The following is a 22,092-nucleotide window of genomic DNA, read 5'->3' as shown; positions in this document are numbered from 1 at the left end:
CAACCAGCCTGGCCAACATGGTGAAATCCAATCTTTACTAAAAATACAAAAGTTAGCCAGGTATGGTAGAGCATGCTTGTAATCACAGCTACCCAGGAAGCTGAGGCAGGAAAATCGCTTAAACCTGGGAGGCAAAGGTTGTAGTGAGCCTAGATTGCACCACTGCCCTCCAGCCTGGGCAAAAAGAATGAGACTCCATCTTAAAAAAAAAAATCTAATTGATGATGAGTGTCTGTCCACTCTGGGGCTCCTTGTACTGGTGCCTTACTGATGCAGCTTTGCAGAAGTGAGTCCTCACTGCCTCAAGGCTCAGGAGCTGAAGCTTTCATCTACACATTGCCAATCATTTTTGTCACCAAACATAGTTCCTTATATTTCTGTATACTTTTATGTACTTCTGTTATTGTTTTGTTAATATTTCTTGTGTATCTTCCTAGCTCCATAACCAGAGATGATTTTCCTAATTATTTATCAGTGTGATTATCAAGCACCCATTAGCATGGTGCTAGTGGGCCCGTTTCTTACCTGACCTTAAGCTCTGTTTCCTCATCTCTACAATGGGGCTCATAATAGTATCTTTCTAGAAGCCTGTTGTGAAGAGTAAATGAGTTAAGATATGTAAATCAAGTGTTATAATCATTGGCATAATTGTTATTATTGATACTTTTTACAGTAGCCCTGTAAAGTTAGAACGGTGGTATCTCCATGTGACCTATGATGAAACTTGGACTCTGAAAGGTTAAATGACTTGCCAGAAGCCACACAGCTAAGTAAGGGCAGAGCTGGGTTTCAAACCCAGATCTGTATGGCTGCTGGGTCACACTCTTCAATACCACAGTGCCTCCATGCCCTGGTCAAAGTGTTCTTAAAACACAAATTTTACTAACGGACAAAATGGGAATTTGATGTGTGGTAAAGTACATTTAAAGCTTGAATCTTGCAATGATAATCATCACAAAGGAAAGGAACTGTGTGGAAATAGCCAGTCACCTACATAGATGCCTTCCTGAGTCCTGAATGGTATAAATTAACAATAATTTGATTTTCCTACAGGTGCACTTCTTAAAAGAGGGATGTGGAGATGACAATGTATGTAACAGCAACCTTAAACTAGAATATAAGTTTTGCACCCGAGAAGGAAATCAAGACAAATTTTCTTATTTACCAATGTAAGAATTGCTCTTAGCACTAGCAGAAATGATTTTGGCTTCATGGTGGGTTTGTGTTAAGAAAGTTTACTGGAAATGTATTGAGGACTTTGCCTTTTTGTTCTTTTTTTTTTTTTTTTAATAGTCAAAAAGGTGTACCAGAACTAGTTCTAAAAGATCAGAAGGATATTGCTTTAGAAATAACAGTGACAAACAGTCCTTCCAATCCAAGGAGTCCCACAAAAGATGGTGATGATGCCCATGAGGCTAAACTCATTGCAACGTTCCCGGACACTTTGACATATTCTGCTTATAGAGAACTGAGGGCTTTCCCAGTAAGTATTAGAGACCAGCTGGGAGGGGAAAAAACAATCCTGTGTGACAAATGAATGGATTGTGACCTGGTGCGTGTTTCTTTTACAGGAGAAACAGTTAAGTTGTGTTGCCAACCAGAATGGCTCACAAGCTGACTGTGAGCTTGGAAATCCTTTTAAAAGAAATTCAAGTGTAGGTGATGCCTTCACATACTGTATTTCACTATTTTAAATACCACTGCAGTGTCTATATGCATGGCCTGTGTTAACAGATATTTATATTTTTTTTTAGGTTACTTTTTATTTGGTTTTAAGTACAACTGAAGTCACCTTTGATACCCCAGATCTGGATATTAATCTGAAGTTAGAAACGTAAGAGTTCATCAACCTCTCCATTCAGAATTATTTCATGAAAACATGGGCAGTCAATGAATTGGCCCTGATCTAACTCATAAAAGAAGTCTAATTGTGATGAGAAAACTGACTGGTAAAATACAACCCTATTGTTTCCTTTTCATTTTTAGAACAAGCAATCAAGATAATTTGGCTCCAATTACAGCTAAAGCAAAAGTGGTTATTGAACTGCTTTTATCGGTCTCAGGGTAAGTGTTTGTGTTTAGCATAACAAATCAGTGTTTGAAAGAACCGTTTACAATCCTTACTAAAACTGGTGTTTTAAAATTTGACAGAGTTGCTAAACCTTCCCAGGTGTATTTTGGAGGTACAGTTGTTGGCGAGCAAGCTATGAAATCTGAAGATGAAGTGGGAAGTTTAATAGAGTATGAATTCAGGGTAAGTTGGAGCAGTTGGTCCTTTCATCATACCAAAAGGTAACAACATATACTAGGTATGGTCTTGAGTATGTCATTTTAACCAATAAATAATATTAAGCATTATAAATAAACCATCAGTTAAGAATTAGTTTGCCAGTTTTTAAACAATATACTGGCTTATAGTAAAAATTGTATCCTGCAGGATGGAGAACAACTGTCACTATTCAGAATCCAGTTCAGTTTAGAATGTGTTATGATTTATTCCTTCCCCTATTATAAGGTCATCTTTCTTATTGTTTGTGGGTGAAAGAATACGAATGTGTGCCTACCTTTCACAAGCCCAGTTATGTGGTGAATACAGATTTGGTTTATGCCTGTAGGAAAGGCAGTGATTGGCTCTGAACCATTTCAAAGTAGGCAATCACAGTGACTCTCTGTCCTGTTGAATAAACATCAACATATGGTACAGAGTCTGCTCATAACTCACACATGGGTTTAGGTCTGTGCAGCTGAAATCACATTTCTGAAGGCATAGTGACCGTTGTAGTGAAGGCCTCAAATGGCAAGCATGGGCCCACCTCTGACTCCAGCAGGATGAAGAGGCTGAATTCTCCTCTGTGTGTCTCTTAGCGTTACAGACACAGCTGGGGCAGGTGGTGGTGATGGTTACCATCTCTATGCAGGTGTGGTTGAAAGAAGTCTTTGAGTTCTGGGACAGTCTCCACACCAAGAGGGCTCTTACCTCCTGTGTTTGGCTTCTGATGCAGGATGTCGCTCTGTTCCCAGCTTAGACACTCAGATTCATGACTGTCCTAATAGTTTTTGCAGAATCTCCTCTGGAACAGAGGCAGCTTCATTTTTGCAGTGGATGGGGTTTTCCAGAAGCAGGTTGTTGGTACACTGCTTTGGCACAGGCCTTGTCATTGGTCAAGCAGGGTGGTTACAGGGCAGTTCACAAATTCACACATAATTTTCCCTGGGCATATATTGAGAACATGGTATGTCTACACTGCTGACTCTGTTGCATACAGCAGTTGTCCCTTGAATGAGTTAGCTATCATTTGCCCTTTGACCTTTGTTTTTATTTACAAAAATCCTTAAGCACAAGTCTTTACTTTGAATGCCCTATCTATAGTCCATTTTTGGAGCCTGTGCTTTTATTATAGGATTATGCTGGATACTTTAGCTTCCTTCTCTTGGTAACAGGAGCGGCTACTTAAATCTACATTGAGAACATTAGACTGAGATAATATGTATTATTTTCTAACAGGTAATTAACTTAGGTAAACCTCTTAAAAACCTTGGCACAGCAACCTTGAACATTCAGTGGCCAAAAGAAATTAGCAATGGCAAATGGTTGCTTTATTTGGTGAAAGTAGAATCCAAAGGATTGGAAAAGATAACTTGTGAGCCACAATGGGAGATCAACTTCCTGAACCTAAAGGTATGTTGGTAGATTTATCTAATGTCTCCATAAATGCAAATTAGAGAAACTAACTTTTAGGGGGAAAATAATTACTGTCCTTAGGAAACTGGCATTTTTGCTGGTTAGCGACCATTATAGTACATAAGGCAGAGTCATTCAGTGCTTGTTGAGGCAAATGACGTTTTCTGACGTTTCCTCATGACCTAGTATATTACATAATAAGGAGACCTGGCAGGTGCTCCTGGGTAATAGAAGCTGCTATTACCCAGGGACCAGCCAGTGTTCATGCCAAGTAGAACCAAACTCATTGCAAAAGATAATGGCATCTTAGTGGGTAACCTTGAAAGCTTTTTATGCTTATTTTTAAAATAGTAATTATTTATTGTGTACTTATTGTATCTCTGGCACTATGATAAACATTTTGTTTGCATTTTCTCATTTCATTCTCTGGATTGGTCCTATGAGGGAGCTTTATTATCCCTACCATTTCACAGATGAGGACATTAAGATTCAGAGAGCAAGTAACTCTCTCAGTCACTCATCTGTTAAGAGACAGATTCCACATTCAAGCCCTGCTCTGCCTGATGTCAAAGCCTGTACTCTTAACCCCTCTCTATACTGCTCCATGCTTAGATAACTGGCCTGTCATTTGTGCTCCAGCTTGATGAAGGTTTGCATGCTTGTTTCTTTTATTTTAAATTCTAAGGTGACTGGGTATGATCAGTGATCGGAGTTGGTGACTTATAGCATGATCTTCTCATCTGTTAAAAATCAAGAGAATTGTTATTACTAATCTGTAAGAAAATGCAATTTTAAAAGTTCTTGTATGGCATAGTTTTCATTGCTGTGCTCTGAATGAGCTATATAATGGGTATTTTTGCTGCTTTCTCTGTTCCTCAGTGTTACTTATTCCTTCAAGATGTGCTGACCACCAAGTTTTAGGAACAGAGCTGGAGGGATCACTGATCTCAGTATTCCTACAGTTTGGTGGGGATACAGAGGGTCAAAGAGAGCATATTTCTGTTTCTCTGAGTTTTAAGGTCAGAGTGGGAATAAATTACTTAATAAACTTAGCCCTATGAGTAAATCAATAAACTTGAATTTAGAGAGATGGTACTTGCTGATTTTACATTTATTTCTGTGCCTTTGGCAGGAGAGAGGCAAATATTGTTGATTATGTGAATTTGGCACTGTTTAGGGGAGGGTATGCTCAAGAGGCTTGTATGGTAGCAAGAAAGAATTACATAAATTGGAGCTATTTTGGATATAATTTTTTTTCAGGAATCTCACAACTCAAGAAAGAAACGGGAAATTACTGAAAAACAGATAGATGATAGCAGAAAATTTTCTTTATTTGCTGAAAGAAAATACCAGACTCTTGTAAGTATTTTTCAAGAGTTGTGAATTTTTGAGGATAAGGGGAAGGACTTCTTCAGACCAATGCCTGTTGATGACCAGTCTTCCTTTTCTGTCTAGAACTGTAGCGTGAATGTGAACTGTGTGAACATCAGATGCCCGCTTCGAGGGCTGGACAGCAAGGCGTCTCTGACTTTGCGCTCAAGGTTATGGAACAGCACGTTTCTAGAGGTATGACCTCGGCATGAGGCTGTCCCATGGAAGTAATTTTTCTCTGCCTAGGACACGTCTCACCTCCCTAATGCATTCACTGTCTCCAAACAGGAATATTCCAAACTGAACTATTTGGACATTTTTGTGCGAGCCTTCATTGACGTGACTGCTGCTGCCGAAAATATCAAGCTGCCAAATGCAGGCACTCAGGTGAGAGGTTCCCAGGTTCAGAGCAAGTCTCTCTTCCCTGTACTCCACACCCAGGGCCTGAAGTCATGTGCTGTGGTGCTCATTTCCCTTATAGCCCTATTATCTCCATTATGGAGAAAATAGTGTCTTAAGGTACTGGTACTGCAAGCTGTATTTTAATAGAATCATTGAAAAAATAAGTAAATCTAGGGTCATCCAGTTCAGCAGTGCCCATGATAGATTTGAGAACTATTAGCTCAACTGAAAGAGACGGTGCACCTCACAGCCCTCTAGAAACCTGTGTCTTCTACCGTCTCTAATGCTGCAGCCATTGGTGGAATACCCCAGTGATGGCCCATGCCATGGCCAGCTGTAATTATTAGAAAAGAGCTCTTCATAGCTGAATCCTGAACTGACCCTTGTAAATAAGTCCCTGGTTATGTCCCTGGAACAAGTCTAAAGTAAGTTCTCTCTCTTGGCCATGTAGCAGCCTCTCAAATAATTGAAGGAAATGGTCATGCCTCCTTGGATGTTTCTTATCCTCCTCAGAGCTATGCACCCAGTTCTTGAGTTAAGCGTCACATTGGGCACAGCTGAACTGGCTCCCAGCCTCTCCCTTCCTGGGCAGTGTGACTCCCACGAGGGCAGAGCAGCTGAGGTGGGATCTGCTTGGTCCCACTTACCCTGGGGCCTTTACCTCTCAGCATCTTGGCCACACACCTCTGTAAGACCTGCCTAAAATTTGGTTTTTCAAACCATTGCTGAGCAGCATGTTTGAATTTCTAACAGCTGCTATTTTTGTGTTAGTGTTCTACTGAAACTTCCAGGTATTTTTATCAGAATTTGTTGTCAAGCTGTGTTTCCAGTATCCTGTCCTTGAGCTGTTTGTAAAAATCTAAATGTATGCCCTTAAGTGTATCTTTATATTTTATGTGATTTGCTTTGGGTCCATTGTTTCAGTTTTCAAAGTAATTTTGAATCTTGCTTCATCATTTGCTTCCTCAACTTTCTATCCCTGAAAGTTTTAAAAACTGAGAAGCAAGTTCTCTGTCTTCATCCACGTAATGAAAAAATGTTGAATAGGACTAGGTGTAGAACACTGTAGTGAACTAACAGTGAGGGGTTCCTTGTGGGGGTGTAGAACCCACAGGGACTAGCATCAAGATCTTGAGGCAGAATGACTGCGTGTCATGGTGGGAATCATGAATGGGAATGTTTTGCAAAAGAGACTACAGAAAGAAACACTGTGAATTCCTGCTCATACATTAATCTGCCAGTCTATTTATGGAAATGTTCTGGCTTCAGTCATTTAGCTAGCTGAAAATTCAGGGAGCCTCCCAAATCATTCTGTTTTCTGAAATATAGTGGTCCTTACAATTTATTATCCAAACAAGAATGCATTTTTGTTTTTATTTTTTTGAGATGGAGTCTTGCTTTGTCATCCAGGCTAGAGTGCAGTGGCAGGAACACGGCTTCCTGCAGTGTTGAATGCCTGGGCTCAAGCAGTCCTCCTGTCTCACCTCCTGAGTAGTTGGGACCACAGGATGCCACCCACACCCAGCCAATTTTTCAGTTTTTTGTATAGCCAGAGTCTTACCATGTTGCCCAGGCTGGTCTTTACCTTCTGGGTTCAAGCAATCTGCCTGCCTCAGCCTCCCGGAATGCTGGGATTATAAGTGTGAGTAATGCCGGGCTTATAGGTGTGAGTTACGGGTACCCAACCCCAGGATACATTTGCCTGAGACAAATGCTGTACAGGGCAAGCTGCTGGAATGTGGTATCAACCAGCACTGTCCCAGGCTCTCCAGGACATACCAACAGGCATTATAAGGGACTTGCAAATAAACCACCCCTTCCCTAAGGATCCTTTCTCTGTATCTATAAAGGTAACAGGTATAGCTTTCTATAACTGTAAATCAGCAACTCTGAGATTTTAGAGCTAGAAAGAGAAAACATAGAGGGAAGGGACTAACATTAGTGAAGCCTTAATAAAATGTCTACCACTTACTAGATACTTTATACTGTATCATTTAAACTTCAGAAGAATGCCAAGGTAGACATCATACTCATTTTACGAACAAGGAAGCAGACTCGGGTATAATTTGAGACCCTCGATTGACTCCTGTAACTGTCTGACTTCAGGGCTTCTGTTCTTTGACTGTGACACTTGGTCTCCACAAAGTCCCCAAATCTCAAATTCAGATAAGAAAACTGAATCCAAGGAAAGATGTCTCCCCCTTGGGGTCACTTGACCAACAAGCAGAGCTCAGAGCAGACCTTGGGTCTGATGTCTCCTCTCAGCTGCTGTCTTCTGGAAGATGATGGAGCTGGGGCCCTGGTATTCAGTCTAATGGCTGGATCACAAATGAAAATGAGGTTCTCTTGGGCATTTTATATTCTTAGAGCTTGGAGAACTCATGCCTCCCAATTGGAATGGGTGTCTTCACTGTGATCCTACTTTAATAATTGGTAGATTTGTGAATGGGTTACTGGTCTCATATCTAGAACCCATGTCTTTTGAAAATTAAGACATTTTCTTAACCTCTAGTCTTCTGATATCTTTTCTATTTTCTGTGATTTCTGAAATACAATAGCTCAGATGTCATATCTGCACATTTCATAGTAGGTTAAGCTGTAGCTTTTCCGTGCCTGAAGATCTGAGCTTAATTTGGCTTAAAAAAGCAAAAAAAAAAAAAAAAATTCTTTATAACCCAAAAAATTTCAAGAGTTTTGTGCTCATCTTTTAATAAAACACTATTAAACTTTGGGAGACCAAGGCAGGTGGATTGCTTGAGCCTAGGAGTTGGAGACCAGTCTGGGCAACATAGCAAAACCCCATCTCTCTACAAAACATACAAAAATTAGCCAGGTGGGGTGGCACATGCCTGTATTCCCAGCTACTTGGGAGGTTGAGGTGAGAGGATGACCTCAGCTCAGGAAGTTGAGGCTGCAGTGAGCCAAGATTGAGCCACTACATTCCAGCTAGGGCAACAGAGTGAGATCCTGTCTCAAAACAAACAATAAAAAACACTTTTAAATTAGGACACTATTATAATGCAGTCAGGGAGAGCAGAAGTCACATAATTGGGCCAGGTAAGCTATGCTGTATTTTAGCATCAGTTAAATCCAGCCTGTTAATAAACACCTATGAAAGACACATGTATGCCTTCCCTGTGCAAATGCTGGAGAGGCAAAGTTGGGTAAGATACAGTGTCGATTGTTAAGAATGTCATGCTGTAGGAGACAGAACCAGGAAAACACTGTCAAATTAGCCAAGGAAGTTGGTGGGGTGGGGGAGGGGACTGTTTACTGGTTGTATTTATATGTCCCCATTTATCCCTAAGGAAGCAAGTAGAGAGTACCCAAGCTTCCTGTCTGTCAAAGATTTTTTTTAAAATGACCATAAAAAGTACATAATTCTTCAGGGGAATAAGATTTTTGCTTTGGCTCTAAATTCAGAGAACGTAAGATATGGATCCTTTTATAAGATGGCTTCTTATATGAGAAACACCAAGAGTGGATGATGTCCTTCATAGATTTGTAAGATACGAAAATCCCTTCACTGGGTGACTTGGTGTACTGATGTTTAAGGAGAACAGAGGGTGGTACATTACAGAGTAATTTAGAGAAGGCATTTTGGCAGCTGATAAGCAAATGTGGTCTAAGCACTGCTCATGGGTAATTGAATTTAATGCATCAACGGAGCTTACACCCATCTTCCCCTTATGGGCACTTGGTGGATGAGTTCCATAGGTGTGCGTCATCCCCATGGAAATCCCTAAATTGTAATGAAACCAAAGGAAAGAAATTATTTTTGGAGTTGTAAAGCTCTATAGTAGTTTCTACTCACCTGTTCATCAGTAATAGTTGGTGTGACAGGACAAGGCTTGGAGCTCTGGGAATCGCAGCCCACCCTTTGTCTCCCATCTCTGGTCACCTGGCTCTATGGCTAACTCCCCCTTGTTCTCAATCCCAGCTGGAGAATGACTGTCATACAAAACAAACAAACAAACACCTTTGGTTGACAGTTTAAGTGAACCAATAAAATCTTCCTGACTGGCCTGTCGCCCTCCAGGATCACAGAGCATATCTGCCTTTTAAATGTGTAGCCATCCCAGTCTCTGACTTTGGTCATGTCTTTGATGCCCAGTGAGTTGTTTAAAAATATGTCAACAGTTCTAGTCTGAATGGTTCCAGGCCTGGGGCTTAGTGCTTCAGCTGGATTCCCATCCACCCTGCCACTCCAGATGCAAAATCAAAAATTACTTTGCTCGGTTGTTACAATGTTGGATCCAAACCATTTACGGGGATGGCTTCCGCCTATCACTAGCTCTTTTAAAGGCACTTGTACACAGTGTCATAATAAAGTTGATTCCCTTTGCCAAAAACCAGTCCCCACTCTACACCTCCAGATTTACTAGAACTTTTTCTTACAAATGAGGATGGCCCTTCCACATGACCACCTTGCCCCAAGGACACATAACTGTATACCTTCCTTATGTTAGATAATAGGGCAGCAAAGTGAAAGGAGATACAGTTTAGGCTAACTGAAATCATCTATTTGGTTTGTTTTGTTGTAGTCAGCTTACCAGCCACATAACTATTTTATTACTTCACTGGTCTGTCAGTTTCTTCTTCCCTTCATTGTGGATGTCCCTGTGCTGAACCTGGTAATCTCTTCCTTGTAGTGGGAGGGAAGAAGAGGGGAAGTGTGCCATGAGGCTACTTTGGGGCTCAGAGCTTGTGGAAAACATCATTTAGAGCACAACAGGAAGCATGGTGGCTGATAAGGGTGTTTTATGCGTGCCTGTTACAGTCTGTATAATTGGCTAACCCATGATGTGAACTGCTGTCTATTCAATGTTTAAAGAAAAGCAGTTTTACTGCTTTTAAGTATTTTCTGTAAGTCAGGTGAGGTTGAGAAACTGTTTCCTGGAAGTGCTTTGATGAGAGATTTTTAAAGAAAACCACCACAGCATAGTATAAAAGTATTGAAGCACAGTGTAGACATAGCAGCATCTAGGGTTCAATACAGACATAGAATACTTGACTAAAAACACTCCTTAGAAGTTAAATGCCCCCCGAGTTTTGTTTCCCTTTACTTTACATTCTCTTAATTCAGAAATATCAGAAACTCCGGAGTTCTCTAATTAGTGTAGTTTACAAAATCATGTTCATAGTGCATAATGCATAATGACCAGGTCTTTAGCATACTTTGAAAAATAGTTCCTGCTGTCACAAAAGTTCTTTTGCACTCTAAACCCATGTAACTGAGTTGTTGGAATTGCCAAAAGCAGCTTTTTCGGTTTCTGAGTAACCACTATTTCTGTTTAATTGGTATTTGCAAACTATCCTATGTTTAGAGTTTAAGCTTCTAAGCAGCAGGAGCAATTTAAGCACTCAGCTATTTCTGAATGGGTCCAGGGTCTAGTTTGTTCATATACCTTTTTGTAGAAGATGACACCAAGCCATTTCAGGATATGTTGTTTGAGGGTCTTTTAATGTGATATCCTAAGAAAAAGGTAAAATGGTGTCCATCAGTCATGCAGCCCCATCCCTATTTTTGTATTTCACATCTTTAAACTGGCTTTCTTTTCATTGCTGAAAACTAATTAAAAGAAAGTATAGGGCAGGTGAGGTGGCTCATACCTATGATCCCTGCACTTTGAGAGGTTGAAGCAGGAGGATCACTTGAAGCCAGCAGTTTGTGACCAACCTGAGCAACATAGCGAGAACCTGTCTTAACAAAAATTTTTTTTTAAAAATTAGCTGTGCGTGGTGGCATGCACCTATAGTCCCAGCTACTTGGGAGGCTGAGGAAGGAGGTTCACTTGAGCCTGGGAGGTTGAGGCTGCAGTGAGCCAGGATCATACCCCTTGCATTCCAACCTGGACAACGGAATGAGACCCTGACTCCAAAAAAAAAAAAAAGTATGATTGTTCTCAAAAAGATACCAGGTTAGATAGATAGAACAGATTGACTGTTAGATCTATTTAACCTGGTATCTTTTTGAGAGCAATCTGTTTTAGATAGATACACAGACTGGCTGTGTATTGATAATTGCTGCAACACTATGATGAATACATAAGGGTTCATTACACAGTTTACTTGTGTTGATAACAAAATAAAAAAAAAATTAAGATAAATTAACAAGGAAGTAACCACCTTGTCCAAATATGACTGAGCATTTTCAAGATTCTGGGGAAAGATCTTCAAGGAATGGCTCTTGAAGCAATATTCTGTTAAGCGAAAGGATCTTGTATCAGAAAGTCATCTCATCCATTCACAGGCTGCATTGTCCAAAATATATTCAAAAGCAGAATTAATACCACAAACTCCTGGTGTGAACTCTCACCACAGTATGTAGTCATGCTGCTTTCTTTTCTGCCCTGTAGGTTCGTGTGACTGTGTTTCCCTCCAAGACTGCGGCTCAGTATTCAGGAGTACCTTGGTGGATCATCCTAGTGGCTATTCTCGCTGGGATTTTGATGCTTGCTTTATTAGTGGTTATACTATGGAAGGTAAGTCATATCTGGCATTTGAATTTCAGAACATAAACTTCATGTTTTAAAAAATGGGAGTCAGCACTGATAGTATGTTTTCTTTTTCATTGCTTCCTTTTTCCTAACATTTTATTATGAAACTCTTGCTACATAGAAAATTTTACAATGAACAGCTGTATATTTACTGAATATTGTATTTAAAGCATATTTGTACACAACAAGTTTCTTAAATGAATTTTGGTGTCTGTCACACATGATTTAGCATGTTTAGCAAATAACAAGTATAGATTTTACTACTTTAGCATTTCCTTTACTTAAGATTGGACTCTGGATCTAAGCCAAATTGTTAGGGTGTCATAATAATCTGAATCTGTATCCCCGCTAATTTTAGTTTCTGTGAAGAATGTTCATAACAGCCATTGGAGTTGGTTATGCTTACAACAAGATTCTGAATAGAAAAGCATGACATGAATGTCTCAAAGCGGGGTTATTGTAGCGTGTATCAAACACGAGGAAGGTCGAGGTTCAATATGATGTTCTTCATTAGAATTTGGCCCTTTGTAAGTAAAATGTAGTATCTTCCCCTGCTTTTATCCAGGGAAGAGTCTACATTATGAAAAACTGTATGAGATGGATACAAATTCTTACTGCCAAAGATTACAACCTAAAAATTTTGGATTATTCAGTGAATGATAGAGGCTTATAATCCCTTATCTGCAATTCCAAAAAGCTCTGAAAACTGAAAGTATGTAATGACTTATTTGGCAGAAAAACCTGATGTGATGTGAAGAGGGGCTACTTCAAAGTTTTCATCCTTTGATTAATTTCACTGCAGAAATACTAACATTTTGATTATAGGAGCATTAGGTATGCAGTGTATTACTTTTTTTAAATGCCAAAAATTTTGGATTCTTAAACATGTCCAGACTGGAGGGTTTTGGATAAACCAGCAACCCCCTAGAATCAAACTATTCTTTTCCTTTCTCTGGATCCAAAAATATAATACCTAAAGGTTAAAGATAGTCTTACTTGCAAATATTGGGCATCTGGTTTTGCTTTTTTTTTAAATTGCATTTTGCTAACTTGAGATAATTTTCTGATGTCCTCTATTCATGTAATTGAAGCTTGGTGTCTGCTCATAACAAAACTCCTCCTGGTATGGAGTTTTAGCCAATTTTACATCTGATGTTTACCACAGGCAGTAGGTTCCTCTGGCAAACATAGCCAGTTAATATAAAAATATTTTTTCAAGGAGATGCCTTGAAGAAAAAAAAATTTTGAGACAGGGTCTTGCCTTGTCACCCAGGCTGGAATGTAGTGTTGTGATCATGGCTCACTGCAGTCTTGACCTCCTGGGCTCAAGCAATCCTCCCACCTTGGCACCCTGAGTAGGTGGGACTACATACCACCACACACACCCAGCTAGTTTTTAAATTTTTTTGTAAAGACGAGGTCTTGCTGTATTGCCTAGGCTAGTCTTGAACTCCTGGACTCAAGCAATCCTTCTGCCTAGGCCTTCCAAAGTGTTGGAATTACAGATGTGAGCCATTGCACATGGCTTTGAAAATTATTTTGATATCAAAAAATTTGGGGTTTGATATTTGAGGATGATGTTACATTTTCTGGATGAGGTCATAAGGATGGCTTTTCCAGAGTGTTTGGTAGCCTTTAAAGAGAGTGAGACAGTGAAAGTTAAGAAATCTAAGCTGTATATAATCTTGGGCAAATCATTCCAACTCCCTGGGACCTCTGGTTTGCCTCATCTGTTAAGTAAGTTGATTGGATTAGATGATTTCATTATTTTAGGAGTTTTTTTTTTTTTTTTGGAAGCTCTGAAGTATCCAGGCTGTCAAGGGGACTCTAAAATACAACTTATACTGCCCCACATGAGAAGTATTTTTATTACTTTATACTTTTGCTTATTAAACACAATTATTTAGTATGTTAAAAAGTCATACAATTTTAGGGTCAGAACTACAATTTAGTGGCCCTTAAACTGGAGTTTGTATATCCATATAGAGGGCAAGGCTAAACTAGGCAGATGGAGATCCCCACTTCAACCAGAGCAGTTCAGATTGTATCCATTTTAAATGTCAGGATTCTGTTTGCAGGTTTAAAAAAAAAGTCCCCTGGGGTGGTCTAATCACCTTCATTTTGCTAACAAGGATGCTCATGCCCAGGGATATTAACAATGTTGCCAAGTTGGAGGCAGGACCAGGCCTCTGGGTTCCTGGTTCACTCTATTTACTAGCACATATTATTGAAAACTGCCCAACAACTCTCTACTGATGGAAATGTTCTGGTGCTGTACCATCCAATACGGTAGCCAATAGTCACGTGTGGCTACTAGGAACTTGGAATATGGCTGATTCAATTGAGGCATAGTTTTAAATGTAACTTAAATTAATTTCAATCTGAATAGCTGCATGGAGCCAGCAGCTTCCATATATCATACAAAGTGAATCTAGACTTTACCTTCATGAGCTGCTGGACTAGGAAGCAGAATGTTTCAGGAGAGATTTTATTTGACCAGGTTAAATTTTATAAAAGACAGTTCCATGGCCTTATGAACTAGATAAAAGTAAACAGGAAAAGTTCTCTATCATCGAATGAAGGAAATTATAGTAGAAAGTAGAATTATACTTTTATACTCATTTAGAGTGACCTAACCTGAGGAGCATAGGGTTCCTACCATTTAAGGGTTATATGGTACTAAGAATTTGGGAAAATGACAGCAATCATTCTTTCATAATGGTGTATTGGAATTTGTATTGTGATTCACCCCACAGATGCAAAGGCCTCAAGTAAATGGCATTTGTTCCATTAAATTTACTGTAAAAGGCAGAAAAATACCCACAGTATATCTGTATTTTATTTGGACTTGCACTAACTTTTACTTAGAGAATTTATTTTCTAAGCTTTGTCTCAATAAACTGCATCTTCTGCCGCTTTTGGAGTTCATATTCTCCTGCAGGAATAAATTACCCAAAGCTACAATCAGCAGTGTGTATATGTTTTTCCTATGGTTTTTGTACTCAGGATTTCTGTTACCAAAAAAAAAAAATCAATGAGCCAACTAGTGTCATCCATATAAATTTTTGGCCAGAGATGTATGGTGATAGTGTGTGTTGAATGTGACAATGAAACAATGCAGTGGCTGTTTACTGCTGGTTGACTGAAAGTGGTCTGTTTGTAAACAAGCCTCAAGTAGAAAGCAGATTTAAATCAGAGATGTTATGTTGTTTAGCTGTTATACACAAAACTGTAAAATTGACTAAATACCTTGCTTCCTTGTAGTGTGGTTTCTTCAAGAGAAATAAGAAAGATCATTATGATGCCACATATCACAAGGCTGAGATCCATGCTCAGCCATCTGATAAAGAGAGGCTTACTTCTGATGCATAGTATTGATCTACTTCTGTAATTGGTAATTGATCAATATTTTTTAATTGCTAGCTGTGGGACCCGCTATGGTTGTGGTGGCTAACTTTAAGAACAACAGCTTGCTGTGTGTGTCCCATTAACAGATGTTTCCAAATGTCCACACTGGCTTGCCTTGCTTGGATTTATTTCATTTCACTTGAAAGCTCAGTTGTTTTTTTGTTTTTTAATGCACAAAGAATCTTTGATTGCAGGTGAGTTATTTTGTGTTCTTGTTAAACATCACCCACAGCAATGGAGAAAATTGCAATATTTATACACACAAAAAGGTTTTTAGTCTTTCCTAGTAACCCAGTTTGCCATGTGTTATTCAGTATGTAGCATCCCACTAAGGAGTTCAAAGATGCATAAGAAATCATTCCAGATTTCTTGTTCACTTTGGAATTTCCCACAGATGGAAGCCGTGTTGACCGCCTAATTAACCTGCTGCATGTTGGAAATGTTGTGTTTCTCTTCATGAGGCTTCCTCACTGTCGTCATCTTTTTGTTCTTGCTATAAAGTGATGGGGAAGGCTTGGAATGCTTTTTACTGTTGCTCAGGAATCGTTTTATGCTAACTAAGCATGCACCTTCCATTTCCTGCATATCTCCTACAGGTCAAAGACCATTACAACAATCTATGATTATCAGCATGATGGGCTTTGTGGCCAACTTTAGAAGATGATCTTCTACCAAAGTTACCTTACATATAAAAGTTCTAGTACAAAAATGCCCTGAACAGTTTTTATTGCGATATGTTGTGATGGAGTTTGACCATGTTTCATATATCCAAAGATTTTATCGAACCTTGAGTCTCAGCTGATTTTAAATTTAAGTTTTGTTTCCCTTATTTGTGAATCCATGGAAATAGGAATTGCTGGTGATTCCTTTCACCATTTATGTGGGCATGAGAGGACAGAATTACCCCTGTAATCCCTTTCCATGATACTATCACAGTGACTCACAATATTGCCATTTCAGCTTTACATTATCATCATCCTTAATTTCCTTCTTTGTTTAAATGGGGCAGGCAGCAGTCATATTTTGTAATAGATAGGTACTTTGGCCTTTTTTTTTTTTTTGCACAGAATAATAAATGAATCCATGTAGTAATGACCTGGAACAAAATATCTTGGTCCATTTTGCCTACTGATTTAGTGATAACTATGCATATAATTTTATCTTGTCCCATGGCATTTTTATAACATCCAACATAAATGTCCTGTTACTATTGATGTCACATAATAAACACATTAATCAGCCATTCTATTATCTTTCTCATTCTTTTAAAATGCATTTTAAACATCTTTAAAAAAATTTCATTTAAAAATTTCATCTCAATTCAAATTTATTCAGATATCTCAGTAAAAATATACTTTGGATCGATTGGATATTTAAATGAAATATATACACACATGTACACATGAACAATTTAAAAGTAAACGTGTTTTTGCAAGAGAAATTAGGGAGTCATCTGAAATTCAGCATAGTGATGATACATTTCTCAAGTCCTATGCTCCTACATGATTTTTATTGCAGGACACAGTTACTTTGTGATTTATTAATGAAATAGCTTAATTAGAAGCAAAACAGCAAATCCGGGTAACATAAATTACCTCCTAGCTAACAAGAGAAGTGATATGTGTACTAGAGCCTCAGAGGAGAGAAAAAGATTATTAAACTGACCTGTTGGAACATGTTTCCTGTTGGCATGATTTGCATTTTAGTAGTGGGAGAAGGGCATGAAATAATCTTTGGTTTATGCCTTTAAAAAATTATTCTTAAAATGATATTCTAATTGATAATTAGGTCTTTTACATATACTATTGTCATTACTTTTAAATATGGAAGCACTGTTTTCATAAAGTCTTGTTAGTAAAGGGGTAGCCTACATTGTTATAAAACGTAAAGAGAAGATGAAAATGGACTTTTCTTCCTGTTTTACAGCAGTTCTTCTCTTCCGTTGATCCCCGCTGGCTCTTCTTTCAACCTCTTATTCTTTCTTTAAAGAAAATCGTCTTTTCCCCTTTAGTCCAAAGGTAGTCATAGCTGAACAGAAAGCTTAGACATTGCTATTTAGTGCACCCGCTTCTTTGTGCGATTAATTAATCTGTTCCTCTTTCTCCCCCTTCTCCAGTGTGGATTCTTTAAACGCTCTAGGTACGATGACAGTGTTCCCCGATACCATGCTGTAAGGATCCGGAAAGAAGAGCGAGAGATCAAAGATGAAAAGTATATTGATAATCTTGAAAAAAAACAGTGGATCACAAAGTGGAATGAAAATGAAAGCTACTCATAGGGGGGCCCTTAAAAAGCTTCACAATACCCAAACTGCTTTTTCCAGCTCAGAAATTCAATTTGGATTTAAAAGCCTGCTCAATCCCTGAGGACCGAATTCAGAGTGACTACACATAGTACGAACCTACAGTTTTAACTGTGGATATTGTTATGTAGCCTAAGGCTCCTGTTTTGCACAGCCAAATTTAAAACTGTTGGAATGGATTTTTCATTAACTGCCTTAATTTAACGTTCTGGGTTGCCTTTGTTTTTGGCGTGGCTGACTTATATGTGCTGGGAAAGGGCCTGCTCAGTTGTACTCAGGTGACATCCTTCAGATAGTGTAGCTGAGGAAGGGACCTACACTCACGTGCACTAACAGAGTGGCTGTCCTAACCCCGGGACTGCTGTGGCAGACATCCTTCACGTTAGCTGTCTCACATCACAAGACTACGCCATTGGGGTAGTTGTATTTCAATGTAAAGCGCTGTCTTAAACTAAATGTGCAATAGAAGGTGATGTTGCCATGCTGCCGTCTTTTCCCATTTCCTAGCTGCGTGAATACTTGCTCACGTCAAATGCATACAGGTTTCATTCTCCCTTTCACTAAAACACACAGGTGCAACAGACTTGAATGCTAGTTATACTTATTTGTATATGGTATTTATTTTTTCTTTTCTTTACAAACCATTTTGTTATTGACTAACAGGCCAAAGAGTCTCCAACTTACCCTTCAGGTTGGTTTAAGCAATCAATTAGAGCATGGGAGGTCATCACTTTGATCTAAGTTATTTACTGCAAAAAGAAAATCTTTATAAATGTACCAGAGAGTTGTTTTAGTAACTTTAAATTAAAACCTCTCCTTCATGACAGCCTCCCCCTGACAACCCAAAAGGTTTAAGAAGTAGAATTATAACTGTAAAGATGTTTAATTATTTCAGGCATTGGATTTTTAGTTTAGAACACTGATGTCTCTGGATTTCATACATTAACATTCAGGAATTCTTGGAGAAAATGGGTTTGTTCACTGAACTCTAGTGCAGTTTACTCACTGCTGCAAATACTGCATATTCAGGACTTGAAAGAAATGGTGAGTGCCTATGGTGGATCCAAACCGATCTAGTATAAGACTACTGAATGAATATCTGCTACCAAACAGTGATTCTAGTCAGAGCATCATGGCTTTCATGTTGTTAAATGTTACTGGAACCATTTAATCACTGAGTTGATGTTCTATTTTTTGTTTCCTCCCCTATTTGTATTCCCCAAATTACTTTGGGGCTAATAAGAACTTTAAATTGTTTGTTTTAATTGTAAAAATGGCAGGGGGTAGAATTATTACTCTATTCAGTCTCTACTGAACATACAGATAAAGTGATATGGGGAGCAGCAGCAAACAGGTGCTAATTTGTTTTGGATATAGTATAAGCAGTGTCTCAGTCTTTTGAAAAAAACAAAACACAGTTCAGAAATCTTAAACCTTAAGATACTAAGGACGTTGTTTTGGTTGTACTTTGGACTTCTTAGTCACAAAAATAGTTTTACAAACATTTTGTTTACAAATGTTTCTATAAAACAGGTTATAACAGTGTTTAAAGTCTCAGTTTCTTGCTTGGGGAATTTGTGTCCCTAATGTGTTTAGATTGCTAAGGAGCTGATATTTTGACAGTGTTTTTAGACCTGTATTATAAAAAACAAAAAAAGTGAATGTCCTGGAAAGGGTGTTGGGAGGGGGATACAACAAAGAAACAAGGATGTTATGGTGTGTACAGTTGTTAAAAATGTCATCTCAAGTCAAGTCACTGGTCTGTGTGCATTTGATACATTTTTATACTAACTAGCATTGTAAAATTATTTCATGATTAAAAATTACCTGTGGATATTTGTATAAAAGTATGAAATAAATTTTTTATGAAAGTGTTCATTGTTTTAAAACACAGCATTGTATATGTGAAGCAAACTCTAAAATTATAAATTACAACCTGAATTGTCTTTCTGTGTATTTCATCAAACCAAAGTTCAATGTTTTTTAGTGTCCTATGTAATCTCAGATCAGCCAAAGATGTTAGTGCCAAAGCAATGGGATTGAGGGTTTTTTCCTCTTTTTGCTCTGTTTAGTTGATGCTTGTGTCTTTAATTTTACTACTTTATAAGTGAAAGAAACCTACAGGTATTTAAGAACCTGCAAATTGGGAGTTATCTTTGCATTGAATCTTCAACTTCAATGCCTGTGCTTGTGAGGATAGGGTATTACTTAGCAGTCAGAACTTTAATGCCTTTTTATCATTGCTAAGCTGCTTCCTTCTTAGAACACATGAGAGCAGGCCAGTTGTGACCATGTATCATATTAATCACCAGGACTGGTTTGGCAGAATTAACTAATCAAAATATTTTCTTTAGCAAAAGATTTGATTTAGATTTGAGCAGTTTTATGAAACTTTTCTAGCTGGATTATCACAACCTAATACAACTGGATTAAAAAATATATACATATATGCCTAGACAATATATATGTGCCCTGGCCTGAATAAATGTCCAATATATTAGATAATAGCTTTCTACTATACTTGACTTTACATAAAATCTTAGCCTTTTTGGTTCTTTGAAGATCAAACAGGTATTTGGGCCAGCGTTAATGATTTTAGCCCCAGTTCACCTATCAGATATACCCAGATTAAATCACTATAATATGTAATCATAACCTCATTGAGCTTAGCTGTGGTTTGACTAGGGCAATGGCATAAATGACACAGATTGAAGTCAAGGCCCATCCAGCCACAGTGCCTGTGATTCCAACACTTAACGTTCCTGAAAAAATATAGAATGCCTACCAGTGATAGTGGTATTACTACATGGTTATCCTTGGATCTATTTGGATTCATAGAGGAAATCAAATATTGATACTTCATTATTTAAGGTTGCAAATTAGTTGCTGCAAATTCAGTGTGTCATGCATAGTTACGGCTTATGCTTTTCTCTTGTGGCTGAGAATATTCTAGCATGTGGTATAGGTATAGGTGGGGAATGCTTTAAAAATTGTCCACACTGCCAGCCATGGTGGCTCATGCTTGTAATCTCAGCACTCTGGGAGGCTGAGCATCCTTGAGAACACAAGTTGAGATCAGCTTGGGCAACATGACAAGACCCCTACAAAAAATTTAAAACTTAGCCGGTTGTGCTGGTGTGCACCTGTAGTCCCAGCCACTCAGGAGGCTGAGGTGGGAGGATTGCTTGAGTCCAGGAGTTTGAGGCTGTAGTGGGCTATGATTGTGCCGCTGCACTCTAGCCTGGGCAACAGTGAGATCCTGTCTTTAAAAGAATTGTCCAAACCAGGGAAGTAAGGATAAGATCAAGCCTTCTACTCTGAAAACATCTTAATGAGAAACTGCTCTGTAGCACACTAGCCCACAGTAGTACAATGTTGGGAAGACAAACAGGGATTGAAAGACTTGTTTTCAAGGAGGGAAAGCATCGCTGTTGGTGGTTGGCTTCCACCTAAGTACGTCCACAGGGCTAAGAAAACAGAAATGTTGAAGAGTTGTTTGATCAACTTGGATAACGTAATGATTAAAGGCAGTTCCTCGACCAAAAGACAGGGTCTAACCACTTTGAGGAAAAGGCAAGGGTCAAAGAGATGGAGAAAATGAACTTAAGAATGACTTCAAAAGAGTGGCTATTGCATGCTAGTGGGCATCTGTTCTTCCCATAGTTTGTGATTACAGTCAATAGCCAGTAAGTGCTTTTTCTCTCCTGTACCTTAAACAGGTTTTCCCAGCTCCAAAAGGAGCTGTTGGAAGATGGGAGAGCTGTATACTAGTAGCTGAGGCCAGGTCTGTGAAAGTGCTACCAATAGACCTCATCTAGGAGGAAAATCATGAGGGGATTCATGGCCAAATCCTGACTTAGGGTAAACGAACTATAAAAAACCAGAGGAAGGAAACTGGTATGGCCCAGTGCAAGGGTGGATCAGGTACCACAAAGGGCAAATACTAACAGGTAATGGCTGAGGATTACACCAGAGTGAGGGGGTCAAGTGCAATTTCTGTAGCAGCCAGCAAAGCATAAGTGCCTCAGTTTTCTCTTGCCCTTGAGCCATTTCTCAGTTATGCTGCCTGTGCTGGGGTCATGGGAACAGTTCTATGGTAGGAGAAGTCAGATAAATTTCTTACTATTCAGCCTTCTAGAACATTTGTCAAAAATCTCAAGAAACTACAGGGTCAGAGCGTGCTGCCTTTGTTATCTCAAAGCCTAGCAATTAAGTTTTCAGTTCACCAATAAGATTTAAGTGAGTGTTAAGCTCCTATTAATGTTGAGAGGGATGTGGTTTGATCATTATTTTCCATTTGGAAGTAAACAGATGTTTAGGGATGTTAAATTAGGCTCTGGGGATATACATAAACATTGGCTCTGGCCTTTTATAGGAAGCTTATAGTCTAAAACTACAGATGGTATGGACAAGCATAAGTGAATTCA

At 38.8% G+C, this 22,092-nt stretch overlaps 1 protein-coding gene and 1 long non-coding RNA gene across 9 annotated transcripts in view; one reads left to right on the top strand and one right to left on the bottom strand.

Moving 5' to 3' along the window:
* Positions 1–19,606, top strand: part of ITGA6 (integrin subunit alpha 6) — an 80,757-nt gene extending 61,151 nt beyond the window's left edge. For 4 of the 8 annotated variants that reach the window (XM_078327391.1, XM_054257519.2, XM_002749342.7 and 1 more), the window contains 13 exons: positions 1,054–1,169; positions 1,294–1,483; positions 1,572–1,655; positions 1,755–1,834; positions 1,987–2,064; positions 2,152–2,254; positions 3,506–3,679; positions 4,943–5,041; positions 5,138–5,248; positions 5,342–5,440; positions 11,815–11,940; positions 15,220–15,349; positions 17,480–19,606. In XM_078327391.1, coding sequence (XP_078183517.1) covers positions 1,054–1,169; positions 1,294–1,483; positions 1,572–1,655; positions 1,755–1,834; positions 1,987–2,064; positions 2,152–2,254; positions 3,506–3,679; positions 4,943–5,041; positions 5,138–5,248; positions 5,342–5,440; positions 11,815–11,940; positions 15,220–15,327 — 1,368 coding nt within the window. In that variant the 3' untranslated portion in view covers positions 15,328–15,349; positions 17,480–19,606. The remainder of the gene's footprint in view (positions 1–1,053; positions 1,170–1,293; positions 1,484–1,571; positions 1,656–1,754; positions 1,835–1,986; positions 2,065–2,151; positions 2,255–3,505; positions 3,680–4,942; positions 5,042–5,137; positions 5,249–5,341; positions 5,441–11,814; positions 11,941–15,219; positions 15,350–17,479) is intronic. The other 4 variants (XM_078327390.1, XM_078327389.1, XM_008998692.5 and 1 more) reach the window with 1 other exon arrangement.
* LOC103793734 (uncharacterized) lies at positions 1,744–9,408 on the bottom strand. Its single transcript, XR_008482119.2, has 2 exons — positions 9,270–9,408; positions 1,744–4,422 (listed from the first exon to the last, which is right to left on the bottom strand). It is a non-coding gene; the product is annotated as an uncharacterized LOC103793734 (long non-coding RNA).
* Positions 19,607–22,092: the final 2,486 nt, after the last annotated feature.

Source organism: Callithrix jacchus, chromosome 6 (assembly GCF_049354715.1).
Source record: "Callithrix jacchus isolate 240 chromosome 6, calJac240_pri, whole genome shotgun sequence".
In the NCBI taxonomy this organism is placed as follows: Eukaryota; Metazoa; Chordata; class Mammalia; order Primates; family Cebidae; genus Callithrix; species Callithrix jacchus.
The sequence above is the reverse complement of the archived record's forward strand: the minus strand, read 5'-3'. Positions and strand labels throughout refer to the sequence as shown.